We start from the raw sequence: 17,991 nt of genomic DNA on the forward strand, positions 1-17,991 counted from the left end.
ATATTCCATTGTACATAGCCAGACTTCAGGAAAATTCACACCTGAAAGATATTGTTGGGAAGCCATGGATATAAGCTTTTTAAAAATTCCAAGATTTCCGACAACTACAACTTGACATGATCTCAGCAAACATCCCTGTTGCTGGAGTTGCCAGGTTCCCAGGGTTGGTTTAGATGACTGGATTATGAAGTGGTTCAAATATTCAGATCTAAATCACCTGTCCAGTCCTAATGACAAGGCTGCATAATTAAGGCAGCTTTTCAGGCACATGAAAATGCTTCACACATCGGTGTTTCCAGAGCCATCTGTTGTCTAAAGGCTGAGAGGCTGGAAAGTAATCGGGGCCAAGCTGTTTCTGCTGGGATAATAGTTGTCTGAGGATCAGGAGGAGGAGAGGACTAGATCAATGATCTGAGGAAAGAGTCCTGGAGAACTGAGTTGGATGCTTTGCTGCCCTCAGAGGGTTGGGAGGGGTGGAAAGGCAGCTGTTACTGCTGAGAGGAACAGCTCTGCCCTCTCCATCTCTCAGAAGCAGCAGCCGTGTCACTGCCATCCCCCTTTTCCCGGGAGCACAACCTGCCACACTTGTCAGGGCTCTGAAATCCAGAGAGTTGTCAAACGGGCCCTGCCGGTTCCTCCTGCTCTGCTGCTCCAGCAACCACATCCTTTGCCTGTTCCTACAGTTCCTCTTGGTCTTGGGACTTTGTCCTGGAGACACAGCAGGAGGGTGCTGAGCAGGTCAGCAAAAGGAGCGTGTTAATGTGCTGCCACTGGAGTTCTTCTCCACTTGAGTTGCTTCACATCCAAAGAACGAGGACAGGAGTTAAGTCTGAAGATCCCTACGTGGAGGGATCTTACTTTTCAATGACCTATCAGAAAATTATTGAAAGAGGCACCTTCCCCACTCCCTGGAGCACGTGAGGAGCCTCAGGACACCACCACGAGCCTTGACTTTGCCCAGTGATGTCACTGTAAATGCAGAGTAACTCCAGTTCCTCTAGACCTCACTCTGCTTCTCTAAGAATGGAATTTGACCCTAAGTAGTCAGATTAAAGGGAAGTTTAACTAACTAGGGGATGCTTTTAACACATAGGTGCTGCTAGCTGTTTGAATTTCCTGATACAACCTTTCCTCTTCTGCACACTTCTCATATTTACTGCTCTGGTTTCTTACAACCAGTAGCACTATTACCTGAAAAATTCAGTCCCAGGTTTTCCATTATAATTTTGTCTTCTTCCAGCAGACACCATGTGGTCAGAATGTTCCCTGCTTTCCTGTATTTTGAGATTTATGTATTTAAAAAGATGAATCAACCTCTGAGCCCTCTGTGACCCATTTTACAGCAGCACCACGTTGTTTTAAGCAGTCAGCTGAGGATTGCTCTGCTGGAGCAACCACAGGGATCCTTAAGGGGTCTCTTTGCTCTCTTGTAATGGCTTCTGGGGATCAATTTGCTAGCACTCTTTTTCTCAGGGAACAGTGCAGTCACTCAGGAAAAGTGAAGAGAGAAACCTGAACAACAGTCAAGGCACAAGGAATATTCCAGTAGCGAGGGAAGAAATCAGGAGAATCCGTGAAGGAGCAAACAGTGAAGTTTTATTGAGTTTCATGTTTCAAGGTTCACATGAAATAGGGTGTTGCATTGTGATTGCAGATGAAAATCTGAAGTTGCTAAGGACTGTGTAAGTCTTAGCAAAGCTGATAGAAATTGCTGCAGCCTCCCATAAGTAGAGAGATTTGATTCAAGTTTATTTGAAATGTTGTGAAAATAAGAGCAGCAATGTGTATATATATATTTTTTTTTAAGTAGAATTGGTTTCCATGCTATGACTTTGTACGAATGTTTTAGTTCTGAGGCAAAATTCAGTTGAAAGAATTACCAGCACTGAAAAGCAGGTTCTCAAATAGAGCTGCTGGCAGACCTTTAAATGTGACCATATGGACTACATCACTTTATTTTTGGTTTCAGATTCTGGACTTCAAAGTTGTGTTTCTTAGAGCAGTTCTTGTCTACTTTCAGATAATTCCTCTCAACACTTTGTCATCTGCTCTACTGGTATTTTTTCTTGTTAGGAGCCAAAATCTTCTTGTTAAGAAGGTCAAAATCCCCAACCCTAACTCTTCTAAGCAGTTCTTAGTGATAATATTAAAGTCACAAAGAGTTATGTCATAGGTAACTGGTTTTTACAGAGACAGGCCACAGCACTGTGGTAATTGGAGTCCTGCTGCCTTCAGCCAGTCTTGTGTTCTGCTGAAATCCAGGGCTTAAAATCTGATTTCTGTAAGATGGCTGAGCACCTTCAGCTCTGGTGAAACCAGCCAAAAATATTCATTTATGAGAGCAGCTCTTTTAGTTATTTTTGGTATGCGTAGTTATGGGATTTTTGTATAGCAACACTTGATTGAAAACTTCCTACAGCATGTAGGAACGGGTGAAAGAGAAGGCCATAAGGGTCTTTAATATGCTTTCAGTGGAAATACAAACCCAGGAGGCCTGGATTCCTAACTTGTAACTCATCATACAGTGTCCTTCAATTTACCCACCATTAAAAGCTGGTTCCTTATGATTTGAGATCCTGGGACAGAGCTCATGTTTGTCCTGGGAAGAGGGAGCTGTGGAATTGGGGGTTCCTGTCCTGGTGCACTCCTTGCATCCCCGTCCCCAGGGTGATGCCTGAGCCTTTTCAGAGGAGTTACTCTGTATTTACACCAATACAAATGGTGTCTAAGGTTGGTACAGAATTGCTGGCTGTCTCTTTGCACTTAAATTTAATGGGCAGTGCAAGATATCAACCCATCCACGTCTGAAAGCTTTTGGGTTTTTTTTCCTGGCTGAAGCTGTAAAACACAGGCAGCAATTCATCCATTTTACAGGAGGGTTTGCCTTTAATGACAGGCACCTCGTTTGCAACAGTATTTTCAACTGCAACAACTCATATCATGATTTTATTGTTTCCTCACCAGGAAAAGGAATGGAAAGGTTTTCTGTGTGGGGGATTGTTTGTTTTGCTTTGTTTCTTTTTCCTGAGCTGGGTAATGGGTGCAGAATGAAATTTAATCAGGAGAGATATCAGACCAGGGAAGTGTTTCTGGAAATATAGAGATTCATGTGTGTGTTACAAGCACTCAGTTTAATGTTATTTGTAAGAGAAGGACACTCAATGGCCAAGATGATGTTTTCCTTTTCCCCTAACTGGCCAGAACTCTTTGGACATTATTACAACATAGAAAGTCCCTTCAACTCCCATTGCAATTTCATACCAGTTTTAATTGTTGGATGGTTTCAGCTGGGAGGAATTGTCAAAGGTTATTAAGCTAAATTTATACTTACTTTTTTTTTTTCTTAAATAACAGAGTTTGTGCTGAATTTATTTCCACTGTCTGTGGGACATTTGAAAAGAAAAAAAAATCCCATTATTTTATTTATAGGCATACCTCTGTATAACCACATTAATACAGAAATATCTCCATATATTTCCATGGATGGTGGGATCTGCCTGCACAGGTCAGCTTGCTAAATCAGGATTTTAAGAAGAAACATTTCTGTAAGATGCTTTTCTCATTAAATGCTGGAAAAACAGAGTTGTTAATCAGTGGCTATGCCAGTCTAATGAAGGAAATTAAAAAAAAAATAATGAAAATGCAGAAAGTAGGTGATATATTATTTAGAACATGTCTGTGTGGTGATTGCAAGCATAAACTTTGCAGGGGGCAGAGTTTGTGGCTGTCAGTACCAACACAGGCTTATATATATTGGATGGCTCTGACCTGTGTAAAGTTTCTAGGGTTGTAAGTAATTGTCCCCAAAAAAGTGATTAATTTGATTAAGTGAAACTTGGATCATATTTCTCAAGACCCTCTGTTTGTGTGCACTCAGTACAAAATACTCAGAGCATATTTTGACTTCCCTCTGCATTGCTTCACTTTCCCTGTCGAGTGATGTTTGCTCTGTAAGTACCAATGCTCCTTGCTCTTCGCTCCACCTGTACTCCCCGTGTTCCTGCCATAACCTTCCTGAGGCCAGGAATGCTCCTCAGCCCTGCTGAGGCTGCAGTCAGTGCAGGGGGAGCAGGTGAGGAGGTGCAGATTGAAGGAGGACCATCAGAGCAAACTCTCATTCTACTCGCTCTGTTTACAGATCTTTAGTGACCAAGACTCCACAGCCTGTCTGCCCTGTCAGCTTGAGAGACAGGCAGTTTTTCCTGCGTGGAGTTGTCCCCAAGTTTCAAATGAACTGCCCTTCCCGTGGCTGAGCCCTATTACTTACTCCCTCGCCCCTGCAGACAGTGAGAGCAGCTCCCCTGTGGTGTCTTTTCGTATGTTTGAAGACCTCTCAACCCTATTTGATTTCCTTTTCTCTAGATTAAAGATCCATATTTCCTTTGGCCTTTCCTTGTAGATCATGTTTCCCAGCTTTACCTTTCCTGTCCTCCTCTGTGTGTGTCCCTTTGGCACATGTCTTATTTGAAGTGCAATGTTGCAGCAGAGCCCTCTCTGATCCCCAGTCACAGCAAAAGGATCACCCAGGCCTTGCAGATTATAGTGCCATGTATAATCCCTCCCTTATTTTTCACACCAGCATGAAACTGTTCTAAACTGAATTTGTGATCTACCACAGGTTTAGGGGATGGAGATCCTGTTTAATAGATCTTCTGTTTAACCAGTGCTCCCTTTTATTTGTATGGCTCATCACAGCCTGTCTTAAATTGCTGCAGATTTCATCATAAATAATGTGTATACTCCTAGCAGTTTACTATGCACAGTTCTGCAAAAGGAGTTTTATTTTGTGGCTTTTTGAAACTGCTTATTGAAAACGAGGGCAATGTGCAATTCGTGTCTGTGGGAGGAGATTTCACATTTAACTTAGGTGATCTATACCTAATGTCTAAATTACCTGTGCATGCAAATCTACATTACAGTGTATATAACCCATCCCTGGGAAACATCTAAAATTAAATCTGTCAACATAAACGTATGAGAGTTCTGGAGGAGTGGCAGTTACAGCTTTAACATTCGTGTAGAATTGATAGAAAAAGTTAAAGAAGAGTTTGAAGCTGTTTTTAAAAAATAATCCCTGACGCTTATCCAAACCTCTGCAAAACAGGAATCTGATCCTGCAGATACTTCCAACAGAAAATATTGCTTGAGCTCTCTGATTAATGCCCATGGCATTAAATGGTTTGTGCTCAATACCAGGTTTGCATTCCTGGAGTGTTTAAGTGGAACTCCAGCAATTTTAATGCAGTGCTTCAGATTTTACATATAGTTTCTGATAGGAGTAGAAGTTTCAAAAATAACTGAATCAAATCTCCATCTTTTTTTTTTCCAAAACCCACACTAAGTTGAAGTTCACTCCTGATAGTTTTATCCTTGCTTTAGTGGGGTCACCAACTACCTGATTATACAGCTGATTTCATTTTTTTTACTCAACGTCGAGCATCTTTCTGTCTCATCCCTCCTGTGTGTGTGTAGTGTTTCTAAACACCATCTCTTCATTTACAAGCCCTGCAAGGGGCAACCCACTAAACTCCATCCACAGACTCCTGTTTTCTTCTTCACACATTACCCTTAAATGTAACCCGGCCATTAATATCACCTTATTCCTGTGCTGACATTTCAGTCTCTTCACCCTGTGTTGATTGTAGCACTCTTCTTCCCAAGATCTGCCTGGGCCTTTAATTCCTCCCCTTTTCAGCTGCATAATGCATGAGTGGGGAGGTGTCTGCTCAGTGCCTGGTGTCAGGCTGTGCTGGGCACACTCTGGGCACCCGTGATTGACACTAATGCTCCCGGAGCAGCTTCGTCGGGGTGTTTGCAGGGCTGTGTTCAGGGGAGGCTGGTCAGTGGGGAGAGCAGGAGCCCTGTCACTGATGTGGCTTGTCAGTGATCCGCAGAGATCTCTATTTTTGGAAGCAGCATTTCTAGATGAATGCTTTTCCAGTTCCTAAGGCATTTTTGACACGCTGGGAAATAAACCTCTACCTAGCTGCGGGTCTAAGTCACATCCCTAACATTCTGGAAAGTGCTAGTCATTTGATTTTATAATCCTTTCTATGAATTATAATGATGGCAAGGACCAAATAGGCTTAGTCCTGTGCTGCCACTCTCTCCAGACACGGAACGGCGGCAGGAAAGGCACGTTCAGAAACCGAGAGCCCCTTGATGTGTCTGGTGAGCTTAGCTCTGAAATCCTCAAAAGAGATCTGTCTTCCTTTTCACTCTAAATTTAGATGGAGAAGTTTTACATTCTTGGAATAGAGAGGGAGAAAGGTGGAAAGTGATAAAGAAAAATTGTAGTGTTTTGAGGTGCAGAAGCATTTTGTGTTCCCTGGTCCCCCCTTGAGCTCCTGCGCAGGGACGGCCGGTTTGTGTGTGCGAGTTAGGTTGGGACCTTTAAACTCATGTCACCTTTTCTTTTTAGGCATTCAAGCCAATGTTTTAGGGGCCTCTCTGTCTTCTACAGGACCAGGTAGAACTCCTTTGCATAGGGCTGTTGTAAGCAGGCCTTTGGGGACTAATGGGCTTGGGTTTGGGGTTATTTTTTTTTCCTGCCTAGGACATGCAGAAATGTTGTTGCTCAAAGAGAAAACGAGTTTGCCAATTCCGGCTCTTTGTAGCCTGTTGGCATTTCTGAAAAAAATACCAGGCCGTGGGGACTTACAGATAATAATTGCCACAAATAATTGCATTTGGATTTAAAAAGGAAGTCGCCCTTCTTGACTCACCATTTTTAAACCTCAGCAGTGGTCGTCTGTAGGGGCTCACCCCAGCAGTCCAGAGTGCTTGTTATTAAAGACTTCTGCATTTTGGATTAGTGTTTCCCACTGAGAGATTTTAATTCCTCTTGCCAAAAGAATTCACACAGGCATGTGCTATTAGCAAATCTGAAGGATTATGGAACCACATAGAAGAGTTAATACACTTCAAGACTATTGTAGCTACCACAGGTACCACAGCACAAAAAATAGGGGCTCCCGTGTCTGCAGCTCTGTGCTAACGTTGCCCAGCACTGGAAGCAAAGCTTTTAACATCATTAAACACCAGCTTTTTGCTTCATCACTCCAGGACTGTTCCCCTTTGTATCTTCATCTGCAGGAGTGGGTGCACCATGGGGGTGTGGGGAGATCTAAATGTGCCCCCTGTGGTTTTGTACCCAATTTGAACAGCTCTGGGTTTGGATTGGAACTACTAATTGTAAAAGGCTGAACCCCAGCTGGAGGAGCAGATAAAACATGTGTTTGTTCTAAAGTTTGCAGCAAACATTCGAGTTTTCTCCATAAATCTGTGCTCTCCTGATCTGGATTATCCACTTACTTTAAAAAAGTCTTTTTCCCACAGACACAGGCAAAGGTTTTAGCTGTCTTTGACCCTTTGTTGCAAACAAGTCAAGCTGTGACTGGCCAAGCTGCCCATCTCCTGAAGGCTGGGACTCAGCTGTGTGCTTGAAGTTGCTTGGAAATGCCACTCTGACATGTTCTGTGGATAAATAAAGCCCGTTAGACTATGCTGCAAGGAGTATCTTTTTTAAGACTCTAATGAAGTTTAAAAGACAGGTAGCACTTACCATAAGCCTGTAGTCTTAGAAAAGAAAAACCTCTTTGCACAATGATTTAGTCGTTAGGATTTTTTTTTTTTCTTCTTTGAGTCGGAGGAAAGAGAGAAATCTAAAGCTCCTGCTTACAGTAATCTGTTTTTCTCCCTTTTATTTTGTTTTATTTTCTTATCTAGGGAAGTCGTGTAAGCAAAGTTCTTTGCTGGTGCCAGGGATTTGTGTGATATTTTTTCAAGGTGTGGATTGTAGAATGTCACACATTCATTTTTAAAGGGTTTTGCTCTCTGATACAAATGAAGCACAGGGCAGTCAAATGTCAGTGGAAGCTTAGCAGCTCACTTTTCCTGCTTCTCTCCATTTTCTTGTTATTAGCTGTGTTTGCAAAAGAGGAGCCTCTTATGCTCTCAGCTCTGGGAGTGTTTTCAGAGCAGGCAGCGTTTCTGCTTTGGCCAAAGTTTTTGCTGTCTCCTCAAAATAAGAAAATACCTTTTTTTCCTGGAGCACAGGCATATGTGGACATTTCTAAAACAGTTTCAGCCTTTAATTTGTCCCACCCCTCACTGGCTGTGGATCCTCAGTGCAGTTGGGCATATATCAGAATTTAGGAGGCCACTGCCCTCACTGCTGTGATGGGGACAGGACAAAACTCTGCTCCAGCTCTCAGGTTGCACAGAGACAGGTCCCCTGGAGCACTCCAAGAAAACCCCTGGTGCAGACACCCCATGGGATGGATGCAGATGTCCCATCACCTCCGAGTGAGTGGTGCTGATCACTGCCCCCATCCTGAGCCCTCTGCTCTTCCTGGAGTGGTTTCCACCTCCTCCAGGGGCTGTGCCTATGCCACCCTCTCCAAGGATGAGGTAGCACTCCCACTGCTGGGGTGATGCAGGTTTGTGCAACAGAAGTGTCTGGGAGGGTCAGCTGAGCTCAAAGATGTTTGTTGTGCTCCACAACAGTTACATTCAGAAGTTGTGGGGTCTCCTCTCGTGCGGTTTGTCAAAGGCCCTGCATGTCTGACCGAGTGGGATAACTGTGGTTTGTCAAAATATTTTGTCATTGCTTCGTTTTTAATGAGGGAAAACTGACCTTGGTTTCTCCCCTCTCCAAACTGCCCCAAAGGAAGCTGGCCAAGAAGCAGAAGGAGACTCAGACCAGCACACAGAGGGAGATGGGGCCCGTGGCTACTTCTGACAAGACCTCCACCAAACTCAGTGCTGTGCACAATGAAGATGCTTTTTCTTCCAGCTGCCAAGATGTTAATGGATTCAGTAAGTTTAACTTGCTTGCAATGGATATGACCCCCTTGGAGAGCTCTGGGTTCCTAAAAGGACCTCTTCCTATGGGCCCAATGTTGAGGAGTTAGGATTGGCAGTGATAGAGATCATTGCAAAATCTCCACAGAAATCTGGAATGTCTCTGACACTGCCCCTGTTTTAACTGTTAGACAGGTGGAGAACATTCCTGCTGGCTCTAAATCTACTGAGAATAATTTATAGTCTGTTCTAATAACTCCATCAGACAGTCAAAGAGGCACATGTTTATTTGTTCCTTAGAAATATCTTTTCCTTTGTGAGTAGGAGAGTCAAATCAAATCACTTAGCTGACTTGTAGGATGAAATAACATTTTCTGTATGAAATTGTTATGAGAGAAGGCATGGTCTCCTGGCTAGAGAACCGGAATGGAAAGACAGCATTTCTTCGTTTTGTCTGTGTCCTCACTTTATTCTTCACACAGGTTCAGTAAAACTGATCTTAGTTAACACTTGTAAACCACTCAGACCTCTGTAGCTCAAAGAGTTTTGTGGGTAAAGCAGCACAAAGTCATCCTATAGCCTCTCTAGATGCAGGCTGAGTGCATGGTGGATTGCATGGTGGATTTGTAAACTTTTTTCGTATTAAATAAATATAAACTTAGACACTCTGGGCATGTCACTCCTTCTTTTGACACTGAGCCTGCTAGTTTGGACAGGGAACAGCTCTGAAACTCAAGTGTGTACTAAAACTCTTTTCTTTATTAAGCATTTTTAGTGAACTGGTTTTTTCCCCTAATTACTAACATGGATGTGCTCATGGTACAAAATACGTTTTATCACTGGCGCTGATTCCTTGTAATCTCAGATTGAGTGGGACAGGCTGAGTGAATTCTTCCTTTCCCTCTATCTGTAGGTCATGTCAAATTCCATCTGCACATGTTGCTGCTGCCACTCTGGGTAGCACACTCTGAGATGGATAAATAGGTGTTTGGCACCATCAGGGCCAGCAGTGAACACTTTCCTCTGATATTAAATTGACTTCAGTCAAGATCTAATTTTCTCAGGCTCTGAGTAGCTCTATCTCCCGAGGAGGCAGCAAGAGTTGTCTGGGGTTCATATCTTTGAGAGGCAGGATAGCAGCAGACAGTGCTGGAGCAGCCACCCCAGAGCAGCCAGGGCAGCTTGGCTGAAATGTCTGGGGAAAATGAAGTGTTTAACACTTCCTTCAGAATCTGGATTTTCAAAAGTCTAGGGACTTTTTCCAACCAGAGACAAGCTTGAAATCTGACCTCATTTCTTTCCCTTGGTATTTTGACAGACTAATTAAAACAGCTGAGTCATTTGCTTGAAATGGCAACTATAGAATATGTGCTGTATCAAATTTGGTGAGAAAGCATCCCTCCAGGTTTTCTCTTTTTTCAATCAGTTAGACCTTTGCTTGTCTGACATCACTGCAGATTTTACTAGTCTCCCCCTATAACACAGCCTGAGTCAATCATGGGCTGACTCTTTTTGGATTTTTCCCTCTTTATATCCATGAGAAAGAATTATTAATGAACCTTCATGATTTCTCCAAATTTTTGACTGCCAAGTCCAGGATGCTGAGGTGTTGGAGGTAAGTTCTGTGCAGTAGTGTGCACATGCTGATACTGAAATTTTATATGTAAAAACCCTCCTTAAAAAAAAAAATAATAAAATTACATAATAAAGGTTAATACTTGAGGGTTTCTATACAGGCCTGCTTTGGAATAACATAAGATTAATTCTTAACCTTCCTGCTAACTAATAGAGTTTTACTGGGGGTTATCCATCCTAGCTGGTGAAATCAACTGTCTTAAGCAGCAGTCAAAGTCCTTCTGAAATTGTCTCTTTTTCCCCAGTGGTAAATAGAATTTGCAGGTGTCTCCTGATGGGGAGTCACCCTCAGCTCTGGGAGCCTGACTTGGCTGCAGCAGTGACATGGAAATACCCCCCTCCTTCTTGAAGAAAAGTCCACCAAGAGAAGCGAAGTGTTCTCAGTCCCAGGATCACCTTGGGAGCTCACAAAAGCAATCAAATAGAACATGGCAACTTGCTAAGTAGGATCCCTCACGGTTATTGAGTGACTTGCAGACAGGTTTATCTCCAGAACACGTGTCCTTGCAGGGCTTGTGTCCTTCCCTCCAGTTTTTGCTTTCTGTCACAATAATTTTGATAATTTTGCAGGCAGAAGAAATTCAGTGAGTCCCTGTAGAAGCTTTTCTGTTCCTGTAGTCCCTCCAGCTTGGCCAGGGCTCTGCTCCTGTGGCAGGAGGAGTTTTGTTCTCCCTGGGTGAGCCCTGTCCACCCTCCTGCTGTATTATCTTCCCTGTCTCACTGCCCTGTCACCTCCAGCAGCTCTCAGAGGTGCTGCCTGGTGCTCTACATCATGAATGAGATCCAAAATGAACAGCTGCCCTTCTGCTTCTCAGCCCCTCCTTCTCTGAGGAGACATCAAGACCTCAGGTCATGCTGAAAGTGGTAGAAAATTGGGCATTGACCACTCATCCCTCCTTCCATTCTGCAGTGTTGGTTGTTATCCAGGCAGGATTCTTATTGATGAATACAGGGATCTAAATTAAAGAGATTCTTTGTACTCAACCTCTGTCTCTGACTCCATATGGAATCAGAGAAGGTGTTTGCTGAAACATAAATTAGTCCATGGCTGTTCCAGCTTGTCTGGTTTTACTCAGGGATCATGTGGAGGTGAAGCAGGCTCATTGTACTTGTTCATTTCCTCAAGTATTATGCTTTTTAAAACATAAAAATACATCCTAAATCCCTTAGAGGTAGATGAAGGTCCTTGGGTGTTGGAGTGTGCTCTTTGGTGTGCAGGAACATCTGGAAAGCAGCACGGTCACACGTAGATGTTGGTCTGTGCAGGGTTATTATGTACCAAGATGGCAAATTGGAGGCAAGATGGGCCTAAATTGTCCCCCAGCATCTGCAGTGACCAGGAGGGTGTGCAGGGGGGTGTCACCACCCAGAAATCCCTGCAGTTTGGCAGGGATGGCAGAAGCAGCAGTACAGGAGCTCAGCAGTGATGCACTGCTGATGTGTTCTGCTCTTCTGGCTGTGCTGTGCTAAAATGCCACAGACCAGGCTTGGCCAGGAGAATTCCATGTCCCCAGCAGAGCCATCCTGACATCCTGGCAGGGGTTCTGGCAGGAACTGTTTGATTCTGAGGATTTAGTCCCTTAAAATGCAGCCAGTTTTGCTAGAAACGGCCTTATGAAGGTGTGCTTAGCTTCTGTAACATCTCACTTTGGGAGGAGACCCCTTTCCAGCCACCCTTCAGGGGTGAGACTGATATGAGGTCTGTGGCTTTAGTGTTCCAGCATTTTGGAAGTGGGGGAGCTGAGTTTTGCAGTAGTAGACACTACTACACAGTTACCAAGTTACTCTACTTTTATTTAGGAAAACGAGATGAGAGGAAGATGTAGGCAAGTGGCACTCAGGATGTTAAGGATCCCTTTGAACCAAGAAACATATAAACTCTCACCTTTCCATATCCTGAGTGGTTTTGTGATGAGTGACGTGCAAAGGTCTTTAGATTTGCTCTGACTCACAAAAGACAAATACAGCAAGATCTGGTTCTTACTCGTACCCCACAGACAATTTTCACTCATAATCTGGTCACCTGCTAAATGCAGTCCAAGGACTTGTAGGGTCAGGAATATGAGGTGTTTTCTTTAGTAAAAAAATTATTAAAAATAAAAAATAAACCCACATTTCATCAAAGGCATAAAAGGAAATATACTAAATTCCCTTTTACTGGTTTGCATGGGATTTTTGTGGGGTTTTCTAGCACAAAAGAAATCGTATAAAAAATGAAAGAAGAATAATTTTCAGAATAGGAAGAAGCCTCCACCACTCTGCATGACTAGAGGGATCTGTCATGTGGCCTCACGTGCCACTCCAGGGAATACAAAGAGAATTTTTAATGAAGTCTTAATCTCTACTCTGATATGAAATCCTCTCTGGACGTGTTCCCTTTGATTACAGAGCCGAGTGCTTGTAAGAACCTCTGGTTAGGAAGCAGCACTGTGTACACATTTCATTATACAAGCCACCACCTGACTGATTTGGGGAAGAAGTTCTCCAGAGTATTGGGAAACTTTGTTGTTGTTGTTTTGTTTTCTTTGTGGGTTTTTTTGGGGGAATATGTTTGTTTGTTTTAGGTTTTATTTGCTTGTTTTGGGGATTTTTGTTCATTTCATAAACCTCAGTTGGTAACATTTTTAATCAAACTCGCTGAAGGGAGGTGTTTATCTTCAGCTGCCTCAGTAATTTATCCTTAACAGTTCTGGAAAGGCAGTAAGTTAGTTCTTTACACTCCCAAATTCCAGAAAACCTTCAGTCCTGCTCCAGGCCCTGAGCACTCACTTGCTCTGTGGTGTTGGGCAAACCAGTTCCTCTGTTTAGATCTTATTTTATGTATCTGCCAAAGTGACCACGTTCTGAGTGTGGTAAGAGAAGGGTCTGATTTAGGCTGACAAACACAGAGCAAGAGGCCCCAGAGGAGAGAAGCTGTCTGACTCTGGGCAGCTGGGGCAGAGCTCCAGCAGACTAAACTATGAAAAATTCAATTGTTTTAATGTGTTTTCAAGTGGTGTAAGTCTGAAAATATGCTGGGAGAACTCAGAGTGAGAGCAAGTTCATTTACTAGATGATTATAAACTACTCAGGAGGTAATTCTGCTGACTTTATGGACCTCCCTAGACCAGTGACTTCTTTGGTTTTCCCCACAGAATAACTCAAAGTTTTTAAGCGGTGTTTGCTCCAGAGATACAAAAATTGCTTCTGAAATTACTTTGATGTACACTGAGTTTTATCTACTTCCACTGGGCTGTGGAATAGTTTTTCCTGTGTTATCTGCTGTCATCTTTCTGATGTACTGAGATTTGTATTAGCTTGTTTCCCAACATTCTGAGGAGGAGATAAATAAATGCCTGTAACTCCAAGAGTGAATGCAGAGTGATAACAAAAGGATATGCCTTCAAAAATGATGGATTACCATAAGAATGTACATGTTTGCTATTGTAGGTATAAACCAACCTCATAAATTTGCTATCAAGACAAGAATCTGCCGTGAAGATGTTGAGCCTTTCCAAAATTGTTTGATTAATATGGAAATACTTGATTTTATTAATATGGAAATTTGTGGATTCTTGTCCTGAGAAATCTGTTGCTTTAATGGGAAAAGGCAGGGATGCTTGTCCTGCTGAAAGAGCACAGGGGAAAGGATTATAGGGTTTGCTGTGAACAGCCCTGGCTTGAAGAAAAAGTCCCTTTTAATCTTGTGCTGTTTTAACCAAAAAATTGCTCCCCTGCCTGTGTATTTTTGTGGTTTATTTTACTGTTAATACTGACTTTCTGTAGTTTGTATTTTGGGGGTCATTTTTAAGAATATTTCTCCTAGAGATAAAACCATAAGTTTGCTTCTTTGGTTAAAAAAATTGATATTTAGACTAGAGACCTGTGAATGTGGCTGTATGTGTATCCCGTGTAGGAACATATTGATTTACAGTAACTATAATACTATATTTGGGGTGTGGAGTGCTTATATTAAAGAAAATCCATCATGATGACAATGTAATAAATGTAATATGCATGTCGAGATGAAAAATATAATTCATTTTGATAAGCCTTATATATCCCATATTACTGTGTTCTTTGAGGAACATTCTCCCTGTTCTCTTTCTCTCTCTTAATATATGTCTAAAGTCTTTTCCTTATGTCTTTCCTACCTAGCATCACCCTCTCCTTGTTCATTTTCTGTCCAAAGCAAAACCCTTCAGAGCAAATCTATGTTGAATTCCTACTACTCAGGTACTAGTGCCAGACTTTTCTTTCGTTTCTAAATTTCCTTTGCTTTTTTGTGTTTCCCAATATGACCTATAAGACTGAGGCTTCTGAGTGTGACACACAGCTAACCTGGTTTTCGTTTTCTGTAACTTTTTTTCCTGTTGATCTTCTGTTGGTTTCCATTGATCCGTGTCGTGTGGGTGAACGGAATTCCATCTCAAAAGTATCATCAGACACTGTCCCCTCGACCACGCTGTTAGGTAAGAAGACAGGTATGGTGTATGGCACTGGAGAGCAAACACACTCATTGTATCCTGAAAATAACTTGGAGAGAGAGCACTGCTAAGTGTTTGGGCTCCAAAATCACGATTAATCCTGGGGTCGTGTGTTAATTGGAAAGCTTTTGTTTCATTTGTGTTTTATTATTGTTATTAATTGATTTTTTTTTTTAAAGGAAAGAACAGTTAAAAAATGAAGGTTTAGGAGTTCTAACAAGTATTTGGTGTTTCTTTTTGTAATGAGATTTGGGTTCTGGACCAAAATCCCCACACACACAGCCTTGCCTGGAGCTTAGTTTTGACTCATGGAGATGGTTGTGCCTGTGCAACCAGCACAGAATCACAGAACTGTTTGGTTTGGAAGGGATCTTTTTTATGGAGACAGGCTGGAAGAGCTGGGGGTGTTCAGAGAAGGCTTTGGGGAGACCTTAAAGCCCCTTCCAGCACCTAAAGGGGTTCCAAGAGAGCTGGAGAGGGACTTGTGACAAGGGCGTGGCTGGAGTCACAGGACAAGGGGGAATGGCTTTAAACTGAAAGAGAGCAGGTTTAGATTGGACATTAAAAAAGGAATTGTTCCCTGTGAGGGTGGGGAGGCCCTGGCACAGGTTGCCCAGAGAAGCTGTGGCTGCCTCTGGATCCCTGGGAGTGTCCAAGGCCGGGCTGGACGAGGCTTGGAGCAACCTGGGCTGGTGGAAGGGGACTGGAACTTAGATGGTCTTTAGGTTCCCTTCTATCCCAGACCATTCTGATTCTCTAATTTATGAGTTCCTCTGCTATAAAGCAGGAAGATGATTTGTGGTTGATCAGAATCTCACCAGTGGTGTTTATCAGACCTGTCATTTTGGATTATCTGCAGTAAATACTCCCTCCCAGACACAGTAATGTGCAGTGACCACCTTGAACATCACTCAGAACACATTGAAGGGCCATCCTAGACCGGGATGGAATTACAACCAGTGGCTGTTCTTTGGCTTCCAGACTGACAGCCTGGGCACAGAGGTTTGGAGGGGCTGCCACAACACACACATTCATCCTGTTGTCTGTCAAAAGCTGACAGCAATGGATGAGGCCTCTTGGAATGAGGTGGGCAGGGAAAGGAGTCCATTTTCCAGAAGGTTTGTTCTCGTTTCCCAGAGACTCAATAAAAAAGTCCAAAACCAGGTTTATCTTTTGGCTGTGCCTCAGAAACAGGGCCCTGACCTGCAGTTTGCTGGAAGAGGTGAAACTTCTCTGTCTTGCACTCAGCATCTGGGAAAACATGATCATCGTTTGGAGGAGCTGTTTTCCCTCTCTGTCATGACAGAATTGTGGTGTGAACTGCACATTTTATCTCCTGAAGCTCAAGGAGCAACGAACAGGTTCAGTCTGTATTTCTCATGACAAAGCAAAAGCCAAAAAAGCCCTCAAAACTCTTAAAGTCCCAAATTTTAGAGAGGAAAAAGAAGAAACAGGAATTTAACTTAGGTATTCAAAACTCTTTCAAACTTATACTAACCACTATATCTGAGTAAGGATTGACTTCCCTGCTTTACACATGGGGTAGGAAGTTTAGAGCACTTTTAAGACATTAATTACACTGACTGGTCACCACCCCAGTTCCACCTGAATTTAACAGGCTGTGAAACATTCCTTGGCACTGGAGAAATTTCTGTCTTGTGACTTGAAGACAAATTAAAACCTTGGTGTTCTGGCTTCTCAGAAACATTCATCAGACCTTGGATGTTGCTGTATGAGCAAAATAAGTTTAATTTTTGATGTTCCTTAATATTCATTCCCAGGAAAGAGAAAGATATCTTAAAAGAGACATCAGTCATCCCACTACCAATATCCAGGCTCTGCCTGCAGTTCAGTACTGTTTGTTCCCAGCTGTTGTACATTCTGCTAATAAATGTTCTGTATCTGCAGTAGTAGATGACTCCCTAGGCTTGACTGGGACAAGATTTGTTGATAGTAAGATCCAGGGGATTTTGGTTTTGCCTCTACCCTATCCCAGGCTTGATTAATTCTTTCTCATGTAATGCATGTTTTTAGTGAGGTCATTTCCTCTTCCAGTCCTAGACAATTCTGGATTTTAAATGTTTCTCACAAACACCTTCACTAGAGAACTGAATATCTGACACTGAGAAATAAAAGAGGTGGATGTCCAGCTGAAGAGGAGGGAGCACAACCTGAGAGGTTGTTTTTGGGAGAAAATGTCCATGGCCAGAGCTCTTGAGGATGTTCAGGAGATCTGATCAGTGCAGTCTCTCCCAGGGAACCAGCATGTCTTTCCCTTGCATCCTCTGTCATCTCCCAGCAGTGTGTGAGAACATTTAGCCTTGTTCTCATTTCAGGATCCTCACAACAGGAGCTGCTGCCTTCCAGAGAGGATGGGGACTGCAGTGCCTTGTAGCTGCTTGCAGATGGGCAGAACAAGCAGGGAGAGCTCCTTGTCATGAAACTGGCTTGGGCTTAGAAAGACAGAGAAATTTTCCCTGGATTTCACTCTTAAGTAGCTTGGATGGGCTTTGCCCATTCTTAACCAGTCTGCTCTGGGTGTATCCACAACCTGGTTTGAAGGACTCAGAGATGTTAAGAAGCCAATATCACTGCTGTAGCAGCATTACTGGTTCTTTTCATTGTGGGATGAGTTATTTTTATGCAATGGAAGCTCAAAAATCAACAGCTTGACCTGTTCAGTTGTATCTGCAGCCTCCCAGGCCATGCCAGCCCCTGACAAGGAGCTGTGGGAGAGGCTTTCCCATCATTTCCCTGTGCTCAGGTTGGCAGCAGAAGGAGCAATGGAGGGGCAGACCCTTGTAGGGATCCTTGAGCTGAACTTCTCTTACATTTCTTTCTGCTTGCAGAATATCAGGTGGCTTGGAAAACTCTCTTTTCCAGCCATTAATGGCTTCTAGTTTCCTGTGGTGTTTTGAAGCTGCCAGTAGTTTTTCAGCTGTAACTAATGAATTGCTCTGAGAGGTGGGTAGGTCTGGCACCTTCTTCTCACCGAGGAGGCAAAGAGAGATTTGACTTGGCAAGGTCCACACAGCTGAAGAGCTGCAGTTACACTTGTCCCCAAATCTTTGCCCACTTCACCATA

The 17,991-nt window shown here is 43.0% G+C and overlaps 1 protein-coding gene across 14 annotated transcripts in view; it reads left to right on the top strand.

Annotated features, from left to right (window-relative positions):
- Nucleotides 1-17,991, top strand: part of PTPRT (protein tyrosine phosphatase, receptor type T) — a 459,737-nt gene that overhangs the window by 391,194 nt on the left and 50,552 nt on the right. For 7 of the 14 annotated variants that reach the window (XR_003528091.1, XM_027645791.1, XM_027645792.1 and 4 more), the window contains 4 exons: nucleotides 6,422-6,469; nucleotides 8,672-8,820; nucleotides 14,578-14,655; nucleotides 14,856-14,891. Coding sequence is in view for 13 of the 14 variants with exons in the window: in XM_027645791.1 (XP_027501592.1) it covers nucleotides 6,422-6,469; nucleotides 8,672-8,820; nucleotides 14,578-14,655; nucleotides 14,856-14,891 (311 nt within the window). In the remaining variant the exon portion in view is untranslated. The remainder of the gene's footprint in view (nucleotides 1-6,421; nucleotides 6,470-8,671; nucleotides 8,821-14,577; nucleotides 14,656-14,855; nucleotides 14,892-17,991) is intronic. The other 7 variants (XM_027645795.1, XM_027645797.1, XM_027645799.1 and 4 more) reach the window with 4 other exon arrangements.

Source organism: Corapipo altera, unplaced genomic scaffold (assembly GCF_003945725.1).
Source record: "Corapipo altera isolate COAL_440 unplaced genomic scaffold, ASM394572v1 64, whole genome shotgun sequence".
In the NCBI taxonomy this organism is placed as follows: domain Eukaryota; kingdom Metazoa; phylum Chordata; class Aves; order Passeriformes; family Pipridae; genus Corapipo; species Corapipo altera.